Source organism: Eucalyptus grandis, chromosome 9 (assembly GCF_016545825.1).
Source record: "Eucalyptus grandis isolate ANBG69807.140 chromosome 9, ASM1654582v1, whole genome shotgun sequence".
Lineage (NCBI taxonomy): Eukaryota > Viridiplantae > Streptophyta > Magnoliopsida > Myrtales > Myrtaceae > Eucalyptus > Eucalyptus grandis.
The window spans coordinates 40261772-40279892 of NC_052620.1; the positions used below are offsets into that span (position 1 = coordinate 40261772).

At 40.1% G+C, this 18121-nt stretch overlaps 1 protein-coding gene across 1 annotated transcript; it reads right to left on the reverse strand.

The window, feature by feature from the left end:
• Positions 1-6275: 6275 nt before the first annotated feature.
• On the reverse strand, positions 6276-14376 carry LOC104419820 (jacalin-related lectin 4). The gene is made up of 10 exons (XM_039302606.1): positions 13621-14376; positions 12823-13188; positions 10707-11685; positions 9699-10145; positions 9109-9546; positions 7951-8436; positions 7390-7830; positions 6786-7238; positions 6670-6693; positions 6276-6563 (listed from the first exon to the last, which is right to left on the reverse strand). Exons 1-10 carry the CDS (start codon positions 13791-13793, stop codon positions 6276-6278), a joined length of 4095 nt encoding a protein of 1364 aa, XP_039158540.1. The 5' UTR covers positions 13794-14376.
• Positions 14377-18121: the final 3745 nt, after the last annotated feature.

The window sequence follows — 18121 nt, forward strand, 5'->3', positions numbered from 1 at the left end:
CCGAATCTATCCTTCATCTTTTTCTCTTTTTCCTCTTTTCCTTTTAAACCCTTTTTCTTTTCATTGAAAAAATAACAGAATTGATCTATGAATTTTAATTTAATATACAATATCGTCCTTGAACAATTTATTTATTTAATATAATTTATGAATTTTAATTCAATGTGTAATGTGATATCTGAATTTTTAATTTGTTTAATGTTGTCTTCCTACTTTTGGTACATATTCAATTTAGTCTTTGAATTATATGAAAATAGTTAATGTTGTCCCTAAATTTAAATTGATGGAAGGATGGCAGGGAACATATTCATATAGTTCAATGATTTAATCGAACATGTATTAAAATTCGATATTACATGAATAAATTAAAAGTTTGAGGATCACATTACATATTAAACTAAAATTCGAGATATCACATTGAACAAATGATAAATTTAGGGACGGCATCACATATTGAATTAAAGTTCTAATCATTTGCATTATTATCCCTTCAATGAGATTTTGGGAAAAAGAAAAAGAAAAGAACAGCATATTCTTTTACATGGGCTTGAGATTCAAAATTCATTTTCTCAAGGTGCCAAAAGAAAATTACGCATTCAATTTAGAGTTGATCCAAGCATTCCTTTACACAACCATAGAAATCAAAACTTTTTAGCTTGTGAAATTGAATGAGATAGGATTAGAACACTAATTTTATGAGAATAGAATAGAGCACAAATAGGAATCGAATATCTACCTAGCGTGGTTTGCCAAATCTTTATCTAAGTAAATATATAGTAACTACGTCTTTTCTAGGGGTTACTACGAAGGTTAACATATAAAACTGTGATTTATAAGAGATTCATTATTCTTTTTACAAGCGGCGCTTTCTTACATTTTGCACTCCTTTTACTTCAGTTTAGAACACGTGCTTTTCGGTTCCATGAATTTTGTTAGAAAACAAATGGTTTAAATGAGCTTCAATGTTGCAAATTAGTTATTATTGGAAATTTTAACATTTCCCGTGCCACTTCCTTCTAAGTATTTCCTTCGAAGTTTTGTATTATTTTCCTCAATCTAACAATAATGCGGTCAACTAAGTACAAGATTTCCCTAAAGAAACACGTGTCAAATATTTAAGGGATTTCTTTTTTTGATTTTTCTTTTCAGTATGTACATACTCCCTTTGTTTCATATTTAGATCTCTCCACTCTTTTCACATTTGATCCAGATTTCAAATATTCTAAAAATTATGCAAAACCCTAGATTTCATTGATTGTTCTGTAGAAACTAATCTTATACATAAATACACGCAGGAGCTATGGATAATAAAAGCATACGAGATATTTATTTGGTTGTATTCTTTCTCTCTTTTAGTTACCCAACTTTGAGGTCTTTGAATTTTATTTATTTATTTATTTTTGTTTCTGTTGGTTAGTGAGATATTTTCATTTTCATCATTTTCATTATTTGATTGAGTATTGGGAAAATAAATTTGGTCAACAAAAGTCTGATGACAATCGCACTTACATCTACAACGAGCTTCTAGTAAAGGAGTTCCAAGTTGTGGTTTTCTTCTTTTAAACTTTATTTTCATATTGTGTTTATCAGTTGGAGATTCGCATTTGCTTTGTTTGATTAATCGATAATTTATTAGACAAAGAGGTTGATGAGTTATTTTGTTTTTACAAGAAGGTGATTGGCAATAAAGCATAAAATGCATTTTCTTTTTTTTTACTGAAAATATAATTGAATGATTTTTATACTTCTTCTTCATAAGATTCTTATATTCCTCCACCATTATGGTTTTACGACTATCATTTTATTAAAAGCAGACCATCAAGTGTTCAATATGTTTTAGTCACTATAATTTCACTGTAATTTTTACTCTTAAGTTTTCTTGATTTTGTGTATATGAATCTTTAAATGTGAAAAGATGTTCGTTTTTGTTTATTGAATTTGCATATTATGTATCTATGAAAATTAAAATGGTGAAATTATGCGTAAACCAAATTACCTGGCAAGGCATGGGTTAACCGTTAATGGTCTAGTGGAATAACCATTCCAAGACTTATCTTCTTTTTTGGTTTACCGAGTTGCATAGAGAATAAGCTAGGAATGATAAAGAAAAAACACATCATACACTTCATGAGATATAATCGAGTCTACGTTCATCTATTATCACATTATTCATAAACCATAAATGAAAATTAATACAATTTACAAAAAATTATAATATTATTATGTCTAATAATTGTTAGAACACAATTTTGTATTCTAATTAATTGCATTATGTTGACACCTAAATTTTGGCGATCTATTTAGTCATTTATTGCATAAAAATTAGGGGTTAATTTTATCCTTAATATATATATATATATATATATATATATATTAATTGCATAGCTACATTTAGTTTGCATATTTTGCATTTTATTTACTGGACCGGTGGCGGATGGGTCGAATTGGTGGTTTTAGGTTTTAAATTAGCAGGCTGGGCTTGGCTCACGAAAAGAGTACAAATTGGCCCGAGCCCGTTTTCTAAAATTGCAATTTGAAATGAGGATTTTGAAATTTAAGAAAATTAAGTTTTTGATCTTATCTTTAAAAATCAATAGAAAATATTTAGGAGATAAGAAAAATAAGAGGATTTTGTGATTCGGAGGTTATAGGAAAATCTTCGTGTATATTGAAAAGTGGATGAAATATTTCACGAAGATTTTCATCTTATTTGCCTATAAAAGGGAGCCGTATACGATGAGAGAAAGGGGGCTTCTTTTCGTAAAAAAAAATTGAAAAGCGAAAAGAGAGAAAACAGAGAATAGGGTTTCGGTTTGTGGGAGAGGAAAAGAGGAAAAAATAAGCAGAAAGTAGAGGGGAAAGCTGCAGCAAGTGACGTGAGAAGACGGGAGAAGAGGGGAAAAAGAAAAAAAAAGCAATTGACAAGACCCCTACTGTTCATCTTCTCCAAGGGGTTCTTTTGCTGCGTATCCGCCTCAGCCAGCCCAGCGCCTGATTCCCCTGCTGCCGAGCCACCGCTGTGCCGGCACCGCATCTCCAGTGATGACCTGACGCCGAGCCACTCCCTGCGGTCGCAACCAGTCCCGACGCAGAAGCCGGTCGCCGATCCGTCGCGTGCTTCCACCTCGATCAGCGCCCCTGCCCCGATGGACCCGAAGCCTCGACGCTCCACTCTCCGCGAGCAAGTCCGAGCCGTGCTACAGCCGAGCCGCCTTCCCCGCGCCGACGTAGCCGCCGGTCTCCGTCCACGAGCCCCGACGCTCGCGCATCCGCCTCGCCTGGGACTTGCAGCTCGGCCCGTTGGCCTCCGCCAGAGCTAGACCCGAGCCAGATCGCAGTCCTTTCCGCCCCGGCGTTGCTGTTCAGCCCTCGGCCCGTGACGCTTCAGCCAGCCCAGCGCCTCTGCTCCGCCTGACGAAGCCGCCGCTGTGTCGATCCGAGTCTTCCCCCCGAGTGACTCTCCTGTTCTGCTGCCTGTGTGTCCACTTTGCCGGTGATCTGCCTCAGCCCGAGCCTGCACCTCCGCCCCGGCGTCTCCTGCGGCCCGCACCACCTCGCCGTCAGATACCAAGCCACCGGTGACCCAGAGTCGCAGCCGAGTCGAGATCCAGCACCCGGAGTCCCTCCGCTTGCAAATCCGAGGTCCCCGACGACAGAAGTCCCGGACCCAGCTCGACGCTTCCCTTTCGCCGGTGCCGAGCCTCATTGCAGCCACCAGAGGCCTCCCGCCGTCCCTGCAGCGCCCCGCCGGCTGAAGCTCGTGATCCGAGCGCCCCGACGCAGCTCCCGCGACGCAGGCCCATACCGACCCACGACAATCTCCTCGCCGGAGCTCCTCACCGTACACCTGCTGTGCCCTCGCCGGAGCTCTGACGCCGGCCATCCTCCACCACGAGATGCCAAGCCACCGTTCAAAAACAAAAGAAAAGAGAAAAAGAAAAATCAGATTAGGTAGTTTTTCTTTTATTATTTTTATTATTATTTCTTTAATATTCTGTTTTAGTAGAATTGTTCCTAAATATGTGATTGAGATCCCAATATGAAATAGTCCCTCAAGCTAGGGATTGACAGTCCGATTTTGTGCCCGAAATCCGACTCGCAATCAGCTTTATAAAATCGACAATCCAATCTTAAGTTCTCGAGATTTGATTTGCGATTTAATTCAAAATGGCCAACCCGATCTCTACGCGCGAGATATGGTTCATCGATTTTAGATATCAATCTTATCTTATTTGATTCATTTGTTGGTTGAGTCGAGTCTTATTTTCATAAAAGAAAAATCCAAAAAATATTTGAGTTAGGATTAGATTTGCTGATTTAGGGTTAAAATTGCAATCTTATCTCGAGTTTTAAATAAAAAAATCCAAAAATGTTGAATTAAGATTAGGTTTGGTTATTATCTTTTATATTTAAAATAAGAATTTTATTTTAAATCATGGAAAAGAAAACCAAAAGAAAAAGCACATTCATTTAGGATGTTAGTTTTTATCATTATTTGAATTGCATGTGAAAATTTTAATTTCGAAATTAATAAAAAAGACACAAAAAAATCATCATGCATATGTCATGTAGAATTAGGGCATTCTTTGCACGTCATTGCATGGCTAAGATTGCATATTATAGGTTTAGATAATTTCTCCTAAATAGATTGCATGCTTATTAGGAAAATAAAAATCATGTGCACGTCATAGTTTCATACAATGCACGTCATTTAGTGATTTTTGTTAGGTGCATTTAATTAGAAATTGCCCGTCATTATAATTAGGTCATTAGATTAATTTAGATTGCATATTTAAATGTTGCATTTCTTAAATTTCGAATCTCATAGAAAATACAAAAAAATTATTTAGAATAAATCATCTCATGCTTAGAATAGATTACATGCTTAGTTATGTCATATTGCTTAGGTCATATAGCTAAGTCATGTTGCCATGTCATATCATTTCATGTTAAATTAGTGGCATGCATTGCATATCGCATGATTTTCATTAATTAAGTGAAAACAAAAACAAAAATTGCGTGTTAATTAGAAATCATATTTAGAATTTCTTTGATGTGAATTCTAAACTAACAACGCAGATGCTTTCGTTGATATAAGGTAAGTCCCGCAATTTATTCATTTGCTTTCTTGAGTGTTAAATTGGTGGTTTGCGTGCACTGGCCACCTCACATGTTAAGAAATTAAAATCAATTCAAGTTGCTTTGCCAAACAATTTTTTTTTAAATAAAAGAAAAAGGTACCAGAAAGGGCGTTAGAGAAATCTAGCGTAATCAAGTCCCCCGAACTCATAAATATCCGGTTCGTAGGAGTAAAGTGAATCTCCCATTATTTTACTTGGGTTTCTAATCGACCCACCAAAAATAGATTAGTGGCGACTCCTAATTAAAAAAAATTGCATGTTAACAATTCAAACCTAAGTCGCGAATTGGTATGGGCTTGGGAGAGCCCGAGTTAAGCTTTAAGCTTAAAATCCATTAGCCAAACCCTAGGTGGTTCACACCCGAAAAATGGGTCGCGACACATTAATAATAATTAAATTATCATAACAAATTATATTATGTAAGCTAATAAGCTAAAAGTGATTTTTTAAACTCCATAGTTATTATTATCGAGGAACTCCCATTTTACATGATTAGTTAAATGTTTAATATAATAGACAGAAATCCTTATTCTATTTTAGTACAGGAATCGAGGAACTCCTATTTTACATGATTGTCCTAGGCCGGTCCATCTTCTCATGCTCGTCACTCTTGGATTAACCAATTGGCAAAATTAAATGTCAAGATGACTTATTGTTGGACATTAGGTTCTTATTAATTTGGAAAAAATTAACGACCTATATCCAAATAAATTATAATGGACTTGAATTGTGTATTTATATTTAAAATTAATCCTTTTAACAATTTCACTCCCAATTTAAGAGCCAACTTGAAGAGGGAATGCCGGCCTCAACCTTGGGTCATGTTGTGATCGAGAAGGTCTATTTATGTATTCATGGGTATCTCTGTCCGTAATTTCATAATAATCCTTAGATGACTATCTATATGGTTATTTTCTTCATTTTCCTTTCTTGATGACTAGTTTCCCCCATCCAAATATTACCTCAGCTGCTCCTTGGAGCATCTTCTGATTAATCATCCGATTATGTGAAATTTGCCACGACCAACTCATGTTAAAGGAAATAATAAACAAATAAAAATATTCGTACAATCACAAGCAGAGAAAAAAAAAAAAAAAAAAGGAAGAAAAATCTTGGGGAGGCAGTACGTTTAATCTAATATGGTTCCAGACGCGCTCCAATAGAATTAAGATGCCATCCCACCCTTCCGAAAAAGCCAACGATCCTACCTTTGCCTGGTTTTGGTGGGATGCAAAAATTCTCATCCTTTGACCCTTCTTTCCTCCGAAATAGCTTGTAAGTGGTCTCCATGGTACGTAGCTTGTAAGTGGTCTCCGTGGTACGTATTCTCAGGTTATAGATGATAGTGTTAGGACTGTTTCCATTTCTGTTAATCAAGCCGGATATTGAAACCAGACGCTCCTTAGGATAATCCAGCTTGATCTGCAAGAGCAGCAGGGCGAAACATGATTTTACTTGTGAAAACATAACGAAGGTTCGAGATATAGGATGCCAAAAGAAGTGCCCTTATTCTTTTATGAAAAGATACCGTGCTACATGAAGCCGAGAACAACTGTGAAGAGCAACGTGTAAACCTGAACAACATCCATACACGCAACAGACTCTAAAGACGAGAGAGGCGGAAAGATTAAGGTATGGACTAACCTGCTCGATGGATGAGGTTTCTCTGCCATGACGAGAGCATTGGACTAAGGAACCATTGTTATCGTACACAATCCCTATGCTGCAGGCTCCGTGGCCGGCGAAATGAATATTAATCTCCCTCACATCAGTATGCACTCCGTCGTCCCATGGAGTGCCACCAGAGCCTCCAAAGGGTCCAATGGTTTTGAAAGGATACATGTGTGATATGGGCTCCGCATACACTCCTATGGAATTGAGAGTCTCCCCGCATCTTCCATAAAAGCCGATGATTTTGCTTCGGGTCTGTGGATACCAAAAGTACTTCCCCTTCTCCTCGCCAAAGGGACCGTGTGTTCTTGTATTGCTATGAAATGTAAGTGATTGAACAATAGCGTTTTCGATGTCGTTGTGACCATCCTCTTGCTTGTATCCAGAGATCGATGTCAAGTACTCCTGCGGATAATCCAATCTAACCTGTGCAATCTCGAAAGTATCTCTTAAAATTGGATGAGTGGCCCAATTGTAAAGTTTAAATTGTGACCACACACTAGAAACATTGTCTCGAAGGATCAGCTACGAGTAAGTAAACAACAACCAATCAAAGAGCAGAAAAAGAAATACTAACCCCGGTGACCTTGGCCTTGTCTTCTCTAGTGTAGCCACCGTGCATAATTGAGTAAATTTGTTCACCGCTCTTGTCGTACACAAACATAACGTAACGGAGAATATTGTCGTACATTACCTCAATTTCCCTTACACCGGTGAATTTCCCATCGTCCCAAGCACGTCCCCCAAGGCCTCCAAATGGCCCAATTGATTTAATTGGGTAGAGATGTGAGATCGGTTCAAAATATGCTCCAATTGCTTCAAGATGTACTATACTCCTCCCATAAAATCCAACAATTTTGCCACCCGTTGCAGGAGATGAGAAGTGTGTTGCCCCATTTTCATCACCAATAGGTCCAATCGTTTTTTTGTTAGTTTGAAACGTGAGTGACCTAATGCCTTCATCGGAAAAACACCCGGATATTGAAGTCAAATACTCATCTGGATCATCTATTTTGATCTGCAATAATAGACGTAACCATCATATTCATGATTTAAGTCTTGAAAGAGTCTCCCACTTACAGAGGCTATAAAAGTTTCTTATGGATTTTACAAAGCATATGTATGTATGGGAACATACCGTATGGATCTCGACGTTCCGTACTATGTGGAAGTAGTTTTTATCAAAGCCACCATGCATCCCTGATTGCCACAATTCTTTACTCTCCTCTTCATACTGAAACGTGATTGATCGGATCCATGGCCCTATACCTGCTTGAAATTCAACAACGATTTTCCTTACATTGGTATGCTTATTGCCATCATCCCAAAAAGATGCATCCGAACTCCCAAATAACCCCACAGACTTAAAGGGATAGAGCTTGTTGGAGCACAGCTCGACGTGTGCTTCAATAGATTCAAGAAAATCACCACTTGTCCCGAAAAAGCTAATAACTTTCCCAGCTTCCAGTGGTAAGGAGAAGTACTCGCCTTCCTCTCTACCAATGGGTCCCAATATTCTTCTGGTGGTTTGAAATGTGAGCGAGTTTATTAGAGTGCCACTATCCTTTGCATTTTTGAGATATCCAGCTAAAGAAGTTATGTACTCTCCATTTCTCAGTTTAACCTGCAAATAGCCCACAAAGCCATATTCGACATGAGTGACTATATGTTGCATCAGTCGCTGCATAATAAATTAGTAGATTCTTTTGGAATACAATTCTAATCTATGCAATAAGTTATATATGCTATGATTGATGTAAATTATGTTTCTAATAAATTTGGTAGTAAACTTCATTTTGTAATTCAAAAGTTAAATTACTTTTTGTTTATGGCTTGGTTTATCTTTGCCTAATTTTAATAAAGTGAAGTGATTAATTTTTCCATTTGGTTTTCTAACGAATCCAAGGAAATTACTAAAAAAAGTCATAAACTTATTACAATTGTGACAATTTATTCCTAAACTTTTTTTTTTTGGCTAATTCAGTCCTATTGTGGCCATTTAGTCTATTCGGCCAATTACAACTGGCCTTACAATTGGTAAAAAAAAAAGTTTAAGAATGAATTGTCACAATTGCAATAAACTTAGGACTTATATATATATATCTAATTATCTCAATCACGTTGGTCCTCACGTACTTTGGTTTGAACTTTTCATGTGCAAATTACGAAGCAAATGTTAAGAATCTCAAGGTTCATTATGCCGTAATCAAACTAATGTTATGATAAGCTCCATGAATACACTTAAATCAATCAAGTAGGAACGGAAAAAGAGAAAAGGGAAGAGTCTAAATACAACCTTGTAAGTCCTACGCCCGCCATTTTCACCATAAATAGTTTCCGGTTCGGAGCTGGTGGCGTCGTCGACCTTAAAAGCGATGGACTCGATGAAGTCTGCGCAATGAACAACAATCCCGTTTATATCAACGAAATTCCAGGATTTTTGGCCTTGGCCTCCAAAAGGCCCGAAAACTTTAACAGGATATGTATGAGGAATCGGCTCATAAAAAGCTCCGATGGACACGAGATGAGGGCCATCGCAACTCCCATGAAACCCAACAATTTTGCCACCGGTGTATGGAAATGAAAAATGCCTCCCTTTATTGGCTGTTCCGATCGGTCCATGATCCCTTCTGCTAGTATGGATTGTCAGTGACTGAAGAATGGTGAGTCCGGAAACTTCTTCAGTATAGCCCGAGATGGATGTCAAGTACTCAATTGGATGGTCGAGCTTAATCTGAGACAGAAAAAAGGTTAAAAATTAAAGAATTCTAAAACAGGTATCTACTTTCACAATGACGAGATAGAGTTACCAGGAAAAAAAAAAAAAGTAACGAGGATATCAACAAAATCACATATACTGTTGATGATGTTAATATCAAAGCTCACCGTATATGTTTTGCCTCCTCCACTTTTGCCATGTGTGAACGGACCAACTGGACGTCCGCGTTCATCATATAAGATAGAGATAGACTTAATTGCCGAATCGAAGCCTACGACGATTTGCCTCACATCTGTGTGTTTTCCGTCGTCCCAAATGTGCATTCCACTATCACCACCAAATGGTCCCACGACATCATATAAATACACATGAGAAATTGGCCCGAAATGGGCTCCGATTGAGTGGAGATGGCTGCTACATTTTCCATGAAACCCGATGATCTGTCTATCAGAATGTGAGAGATCAAAAGGCCGTCCTCTTTCTGAGCCAAATGGTCCGTACGTCTTCTTATTGCTGTGGATCTTGAGAGACCGAACAACATCATGACCTCCATCATCATCAATATGGCCTGATACAGAAAGCAGGTATTCCCTTGGATGGTCCAATATCACCAGCTGCAAGAGGTGCAAAAGGTTTCATGAGTGTTACCAGCAACGCATCCATCTAACACCTAGTATATATTGACTTTGAGCTTTTTGTATGACTATAAATTACTTTACCGGGAAAGATAAATTATTTAGCCGAATTCGGTTTAAGTACATATCCCTAATTTAAAAGGAACAAAGGAAATTTTTTGAGGTTTCATCCTTCAGCAAAGCTGCCGCATGCCCATTTTGCCGCAAATGAAAGTCAAGATATAAAGTCTCATAAACAAATCAAAAGGAGACGAAGTAAATACATAAAAGAAGAAAAGAAGAAAAAGGAATGATAGAATTTATAACTTCATACTTGGGAAAGTTACGTGAAGTAGTAACACACTAACACTTCCGTAGATGTTTACATGTTGGCCATCCTCTCCTGACAAACTTAAATTCTTCGTTCTGATAATTTTTGAAGTAGATTTTACTATAGACGCACAATAATGATATTCAACGCGTAATTGATTCTGTTTTCGTTCTTATAAGCGTTGAGTAGTAAAATATATAATCAGTCTGCTAGAGCGGCAGAAAACTGACCGTTTCATTGTCATGGGCATGTCCACCATGCTGGGAGGATCTCACGAAACACCCATCGTGGTCATAATCGATGGTGATGGATTCAATAATTGATTGTCCATACAGCCTAATTTGCCTCACCCCATTGTGTGTCCCATCATCAAAAGCATCACCGGCTTGACCGCCATATGGCCCAGCTGATTCGAAGGAATGAATGAGCGAATCGAGATAAGGGCTTCTAACCAACTTCTCCATTATGTGAGGCCATTGTTGTTTCGGCATGCCGTTTAGGAATGTGCCCAACCTCTTAAGAGACTCCGGATGACCTCCTGCATAATGAGCTAGATTTCGGGACAACTCCTCATAGCCTTCTTGAGGTTCTTCTCTCTTCCAGGCATGGCGACAAAAGAGCCGGAGCGCTTCATTCGGGTCCAATCCTTTGACGATATACTTGTCGTCTACCTTGAGATCTTTTAACAAGTTTTGGTCTCGGGTTGTGATCAGAATTCTGCTCCCAGGACACAGCAGTTCTCGGTCTCCTGCCCAGAAGTAGTCAATCTGTTCTTTACTAGTAACATTGTCAAGAACAAGAAGTATCCTTTTAAAGCACATGTTACTATTTATCTCGTTGATGTTGGTCTGAATGTTGCCGTAGGTCCTCAATCCTTCCACCTTCATGAGATTATGGAGCAGCTTCTTTTGTAGGCCTAATATATCAACTCGATCTGCTTCTCCGATTTTATCAAGAAAGACAAAGCATTCGAAATCGCGACAAATGCGCTCGCAGATGACTGCTGCCGCCATCGTCTTGCCTATTCCTCCTACTCCACATATACCTATGACACGCACGTCCTCCTCTTGGTCCATTCTAATTAAAGAAATCACCTCGCCTACCAACAAGTCCACTCCAATTGCGTTTCTCGCAAAGTAGAGTTGCCGTGTCTCGCGGATTTTCTCGACAAGGTACTCTACTATTATGTCCACGAGTCTCCTTTCATTCCTGATGTTGAGTGTAGTTAAGAGTATAAGAGAAATAAACGTAAATATATGCACCGAGATACAATACGTTTGAGATATTTCACATTCATATGATTAGAAAAACATCCAACTTGGCTTAGATCAGTGCTTGTTGTTAAGTTTTTCTGCTGATGTAGCATGCGCTCATCACCAATTATTTCACATTGGGAGTCCTGTGCGGTGGATGTTCAATGGTGCCTCTGGGGAGGCACTTATGCTTTTTTTTTTTTTTTTTTAATGCATTGTTTCAGAGGTCCATTCTTTTTTCTTTATGAGAAAAATATGAAATGTCTAATCTTAATTTTTTATAACTTAGGGGCACGACTGTAATTGCCTGATTATCTAGAGGAAAATTAGCAGAGCACCCCCCAACAATGGCCCCGACTTAGATCTAAATTCTCAAGGCAAAAATCGAACCTACAGCCATTGGATCCTGAACTGAATGTATAAGAAAACCTTTATTATTGGATGGGTAAAATATCATTTAATTGTAATATGATGTAAATTGTCAAATGATTGCGACTTTGTCAAAGTTCTGCAATTTGATAAATGAGGTTCACATAGATGACGAATCGAACATATATTTTACTACAATTGCAGAAAACAAAGAAGAAAAAGCAATATGTAGAGGCGATGAGGAGAGCTGGTTACGTCCTAAAACCATTCTAGCACCGCCCCTATAGACTTCCTCAAGAGTCTTGCGACCACTAGCTTTGGGAACAGGGACCATCAAGAGTACGCAATGTAACGGCGAGCAGAGCGGCGTTAAAAATGAGAAGTCCCACCCCTAGTGAAGTAACATTGCTCTACCATTAAAACTAAATGATTAGAATCCCAACAAATTATCTATAAATAGAAATCTTTGAACAATCTCTCGTGCAAAAGCTACTAAAACAGATCATTTTGGATTTTGATGCTTATTAAGGGCACAAATTCAACTTAGCAAAATTCTCTACTTGTTTATCATCTGATTAGGATAAAGAAAAAACTTAGTGCCAAAAGGGCAAAAACCTTGAAAGAGTTTGAATTTTTCATTCAACATCAAATACGCATAACTCTAAATCAAGATGATCCGAGTCACAAAATGATAATGCAATGTACGTGAGGAAGAGATACGTACTCTCCGGCATCGTTCCTCAAGTCGAATCCTGTCAAATGCTTAGTTTCTCTCAAGGCGTTTGTCCATCTTTGTTTCTGCACTTCATCTCTTTCGCCTCCACACAATCTCTCAAAACCTTGAGCGAATTCACTTTCGCTCGTCAAATTCGAAACGTCTGCGGTTTTTACCTCGTGGAAGATGGGAACAACTAGGTGACCATGGTTTCCGAACCTCTTCCTGCACTCTAGAATCTCGACCAGCTCGTTCATGCACCACTTCGAGTTGGCGTAGTTCCTGGAGAACACGATTAGGGCAATCCTCGCATGCCAAATCGCTTTGAAAAGCTTGGATCTGATTTCTTCCCCAATGTCTTCTCTCGCGTTGTCACTGAAGCATTGAGAAAATATTCAACAGGTTGTTCTCATTTCGTATCAGCTGATATGGCGAGCAATTTTGTGCTTATATCCAGCAACAGCTCCGCACTTAAACGCCGTCGTGAAATTAAATAAATTAAGAATTAAATATAATTAATAACTTCATTTCTCTCTTCCTCCACCGTGACAACCCTGGCCATACATTACCGCCCTAGCACAAGCCACCGCTCAAGCGGCCGCAACCTTTATCCTCGAGCCCTCCGCGTCGTCCATGGCTGGTGTCTCCAGATCCGGCTCGGACACGGCCATGCTCCAGATCTAGACTCGGCCATGCCTCCAAATCTCTGGTCCGAAGGCGGTCTGGAGGCCGTGCTGGTGACGGCAGGGGAGGCGCGGAGGTCAAGGGGGGAAGAGAGAGAAACCAGGTGGTCTGAATAGATTTTACCTGAAGTACTGGATCGTGGCCTGCCTCAAAGCGGAGAAGAGGTGCGATATGAAGTTTCTCCTCACATCCTTGCCTCGGAAACTCACGAACACATCGTATTTCCATTGAGGAGGACGGCGAGGAGGAGAAGGTGGAGGAGGTGGAGGAGGTGGAGGAGAAGGGGAAGTCAACATGGTCTTAGAATTGATTCAATGCTCCTCTTGTGCAAGAGCAATACCAAGAAGAGGCAAGGGGTATGATCGAAACCATTAAAAATTTTCCTCGCAGGCGAAGCCTATAAATGAGAGAGAGAGAAGGTGCAAGCGGTGAACGAGAAGGGACGAAAATATCAAAGCTTCGCCATCGGTAGGTGCTCTGCTTCTTTCATTGAATTTCCGGACCAGCCGGCAAGTGAGACCCGTCTGTTCGAAGAACCGAAGAAAACTTGCTCGGTCGAGGACGATTCAAAGATAAGGTTTTGAATCGTCAAAACCAGACCACGACCATGAACCGAATCTCTCTCAAAATCTGCGCGACAGAGACACGTCTGAAAAATCGCAGACATGGATCTGAAGCTTCAGTCCTTGATTGGTAGAAAGAAGATTCCTCGCGATCTTACATGGCCGCATGTAAATACTAAGTTTTGATTTCTTGGAAAACTTTTCTTCGTCATCGCTTTCTTTCCCTTTTATCTGTAGAGAAAAGCGAAGAGCATCCAGATAGTCAATGACAGCATATCACCTAATTTCACAAAAAATTATTAGAAAGATGCCAAAAGAAAATTACACATTTTGGGGGAGAATTACCAAAAAAGTCCTAAATCTATTGCAATTGTGCCAATTAAGGTCATAAACTTTTTTTAGCCAATTCAGTCCTAAACCTTTTACTTTTGTTCCAGTTCGGTCCTTCCGGCCAAAATTAGCCGGCCGGCGCTGGCGTGGCAGCGGGCGGTGCGGCGAAGCTTTTTTTTAATAATATTTGATTTTTTAAAAAAAATTATTAATTTTTTTATTAATTTTTTTCTTTTTTCCTTTTTTTTTCCTCCTCCCTCCTCCTTCCTTGGGCTCCGGCGACTGGCCAGCCTGGCCGGTCGCCGGACTGAGGCGATCCGGCGGGGGATCCGGCGAGGAGGCCTCGCCAGACGCGACGGCGAGCCCCCCTCGCCGTCGCTGGGCGCTAGCTCGCCTCGCAGTCGCCGGCGAGGCGAGCCTCGCGATCCGGCGAGGAGGCCTCGCCAGATGCGACGGCGAGCCCCCTCGCCGGATCGGCGAGGGCTCGCCGCCCGGCCGACCGCGAGTCGAGCCCTCGCGATCGGGCGAGGGGCCTCGCCGTCGGCGCCGGGCGCGAGCTCGCCTCGCGGTCGCGGCGAGGCGAGCCCCCTCGCCGGATCTAGCGAGGGCTCGCCGCCCGCCGACCGCGAGCTGAGCCCTCCCCAGATCCGGTGAGGGGGCCTCGCCGTCGCCGGGCGCGAGCTCGCCCGCGATCGCCGGGCGAGGCGAGGCTCGCCGAGATCCGGCGAGGAGGCCTCGCTGACGCGACGGTGAGGCCTCCTCCCGCCGGATCGCCTCGGTCACCGGCCAGCCGCTGGCCTGGCCGGAGCCCAAGGAAGGAGGAGGAGGAGGAGGAAAAAAAGAAAAAAGAAAAAGAAAAAATTAATAAAAAAATTAATAAAAATTTTAAAAATCAAATATTATTAAAAAGCTCGCCGGCACCGGCCGGCTGCCACGTCGGCCGCCGGCCGGCTAATTTTGGCCGGAAGGACTGAACTCGGAACAAAAGTAAAAGATTTAGGACTGAATTGGCTAAAAAAAAAGTTTAGGACTGAATTGGCACACCGCAATAGGTTTAGACTTTTTGGTAATTCTCCCCACATTTTGGTCCAAATTTGGTCCAAGCATTCTTTTGCAGGACCACAGGAAACGAAAACTTCAGCTTGCGAAATTGAATAAGATAGGAATAGAACAATTATTTCATTAGAATAGAACAGAGTACGAATAGGAATCGCATATATGCCTAGCACGGTTTGCAAAATCTTTATCTATGTAAATACATAATAACTACAATTCACAAAATCTAATTGTTGCTTGATATTTTTAAACTAAATAATTGATAACAAATAATAACTTATTATTTTTTTCTCAATGGGTTATCAATGATAACAATGATGATAGAATAATGACATAATAATCATAACTTAATTATAAATTGTCAATTAGTTGATTGTCTTTGCTTAAACGATCTATAAATTAGCCATAGAGCTGTGAATAGAAATGGATAGTAAATTTATATTTCTGAGGAGGAGCTACTAAAACGACAATACTAATTATATTTCTCTCCAAATTTATTACCTAATAATTTAATTTACAGATTATAAATGGATAGTGCAGGAGTGGGCCTAGGCTATTTCATCTTCCTTGGCACGCAACTCTTGGATTAACCAATCGACAAATTTAAGTGTTAAGACGACATTTCTTTAGACAATAAGTTATTAGTTTGAAGAGTTGACAGGCTATAACTAAGTGGATTATCATGAGTACGAAAAAAGATCACGCATGTCGTATTTATATGCATCGCTGTCTCTAATTTAAAGACGGTTTTTGGATAATTAAAAATGCGCTCCAATAGAATTAAAATATGATCCCACCCTTCCGAAAAAGCCAACGATCCTGCCATCACCTGGTACTGGTGGGATACGAACCTTCCAAGAGCATCCTCCGATCCAAAGGGCCCGTAAGTGGTCTCCGTAGGTTGTATTTTCAGGTTCTGGATGATAGTCTATGGAGCATTTCCGTTTCTGTTCATCCAACCCAATATCGCAACTAGACACTCCTCGGGATAATCCAGACCAACCCGCAAGAATAGCAGAGAGAAACATGTTTTGTAAGAGTTTTTCTAATTGTGAACTACATTAATTGATATTGTAATTTACCGTTTAACGTTTATCGTTTTACGGGGTTTGGTCTAAGGTGAGATAGTAGGTTTCTTAATTAGTCTAATATGGGCTGGCTAGTGTGAGCCGAGTTGAGCATGACCCGTAATGAGAGGGACTGGCTGGAAACTCTATAAATAGTGCTCAAGTCTCTCCTCTAACCCTAATTCTCACCTGTATCCTCACCTAAGGGGCGTTTACTTAACGCTACACGTGAGAGGGCCGCCTCATTGAGCTAGTGATATGGAGGGCAATAGAGGAGAATGACTTGTGCGTGAAACATTATGTTTACGCTTCCGCTTTAAGAACAATGGATCCCAAAACAGGTGCGTTAATCTTTCTACTCAATTATGCATTGTTCTAGTTATGGAGATCTTGGGGTTACGCAATTTGTGTTTTACATGTGGTATTAGAGCCTCCATAACCCTAGAACACGAACGCAATTGATTTTGCCCTAATTTGTACGGATTAGCCCTAATTAGTACGGATCTTGCCCTAATTTATGATTTTCGAGATTTTTCGTTCAATAAAAATTAAATTAAATTATATATTCGGATTGGGCTTGACGAGACAAAGAAATCCATAGGCGGTGCGTCGCCGGAGGAGGCTACACTCGCCCCCACGCGCGGCCACGCGCCGCCTGGGCGTCGAACACGTGCCGCGCGTGTGCTCCACGTGCCGCGCACTCAGGCGGCGCGTGCAGGTGCGTGGAGGCTGCGATTCGAGTGTGGCCGGCGGCGATGGACTCGTATGATTATTCCCTACGTCATAGTATATTTATTTTGCATGTTTGATGATTTTATGGATGTGAAAATACATGCAAAGCCCTAGATACGTGAATTTTTAGTGTATTTTTGCGTATTTTTTCTTGTATTCTCTATGTTTTTGGAAATACATGTGTTGGTTACTGATATGTTATCACATAAACATTATTAAAGTGTGATTCATTAATAAAAATTAAACTTTATTGTATTTTATTAATGAACAAGGCAATGTAATTAGCATGGCATGTGATTTGAGTGATATGATGCCCCTATCACTAAAGTTAAATCACATGTATATGATGTATGTGAGATGTAAAGATTATATCCGTGGTATGAGAGAGTTTCAAGGATTCAATTGAGTTGTGACCGCCAAAGTGGCACACTTGGTTGAGTTTGAGAAATTTCGATCTTGTATATTGATTGGGATGTCTCCTGGTCTAATGCATAGTCATACTCCCAAAGGAGGTGATTATTGTTGGAGAAATCTTCTTAAAGTATTTTGAAGTTGACAAAACGTTTCTATCAGTCTAGTCTGAAGGCTTGCAGACTCTGCTATTTAAAGTCTGAAGACCTCCGGACAACCAGACTCAAGACTCAAAGTCTATCCTCATTGACAGTCTCTAATCCGTTGAAGAAAGGTTATCCAGAACTGAATGTTTCGTTGAGGATTTGACCTTATCAATTGGAGAAGATCTCGTGGCTGGAGAAGACATAACGGAGTCCTTTGATTGATCGAAGATTGATTCGATAATTGAAGATCCGGTGATTGCCTAAGTATTATTGGAAGGTTCTGCTTATGGAAACCGAGATCCTGATTGTATGGGCGAAC

Excerpts from the sequence above, each read along its gene's own strand:
- LOC104419820 (XM_039302606.1), bottom strand. The coding sequence starts at position 13,793 with ATGTTGACTTCCCCTTCTCCTCCACCTCCTCCACCTCCTCCACCTTCT. Across the intron at positions 11,686-12,822 it reads TTGAGGAACGATGCCGGAGA|GAATGAAAGGAGACTCGTGG; the intron begins GTACGTATCTCT and ends ACTCAACATCAG. Across the intron at positions 6,564-6,669 it reads TCTCGGCTTCATGTAGCACG|ATCAAGCTGGATTATCCTAA; the intron begins GTATCTTTTCAT and ends CTGCTCTTGCAG.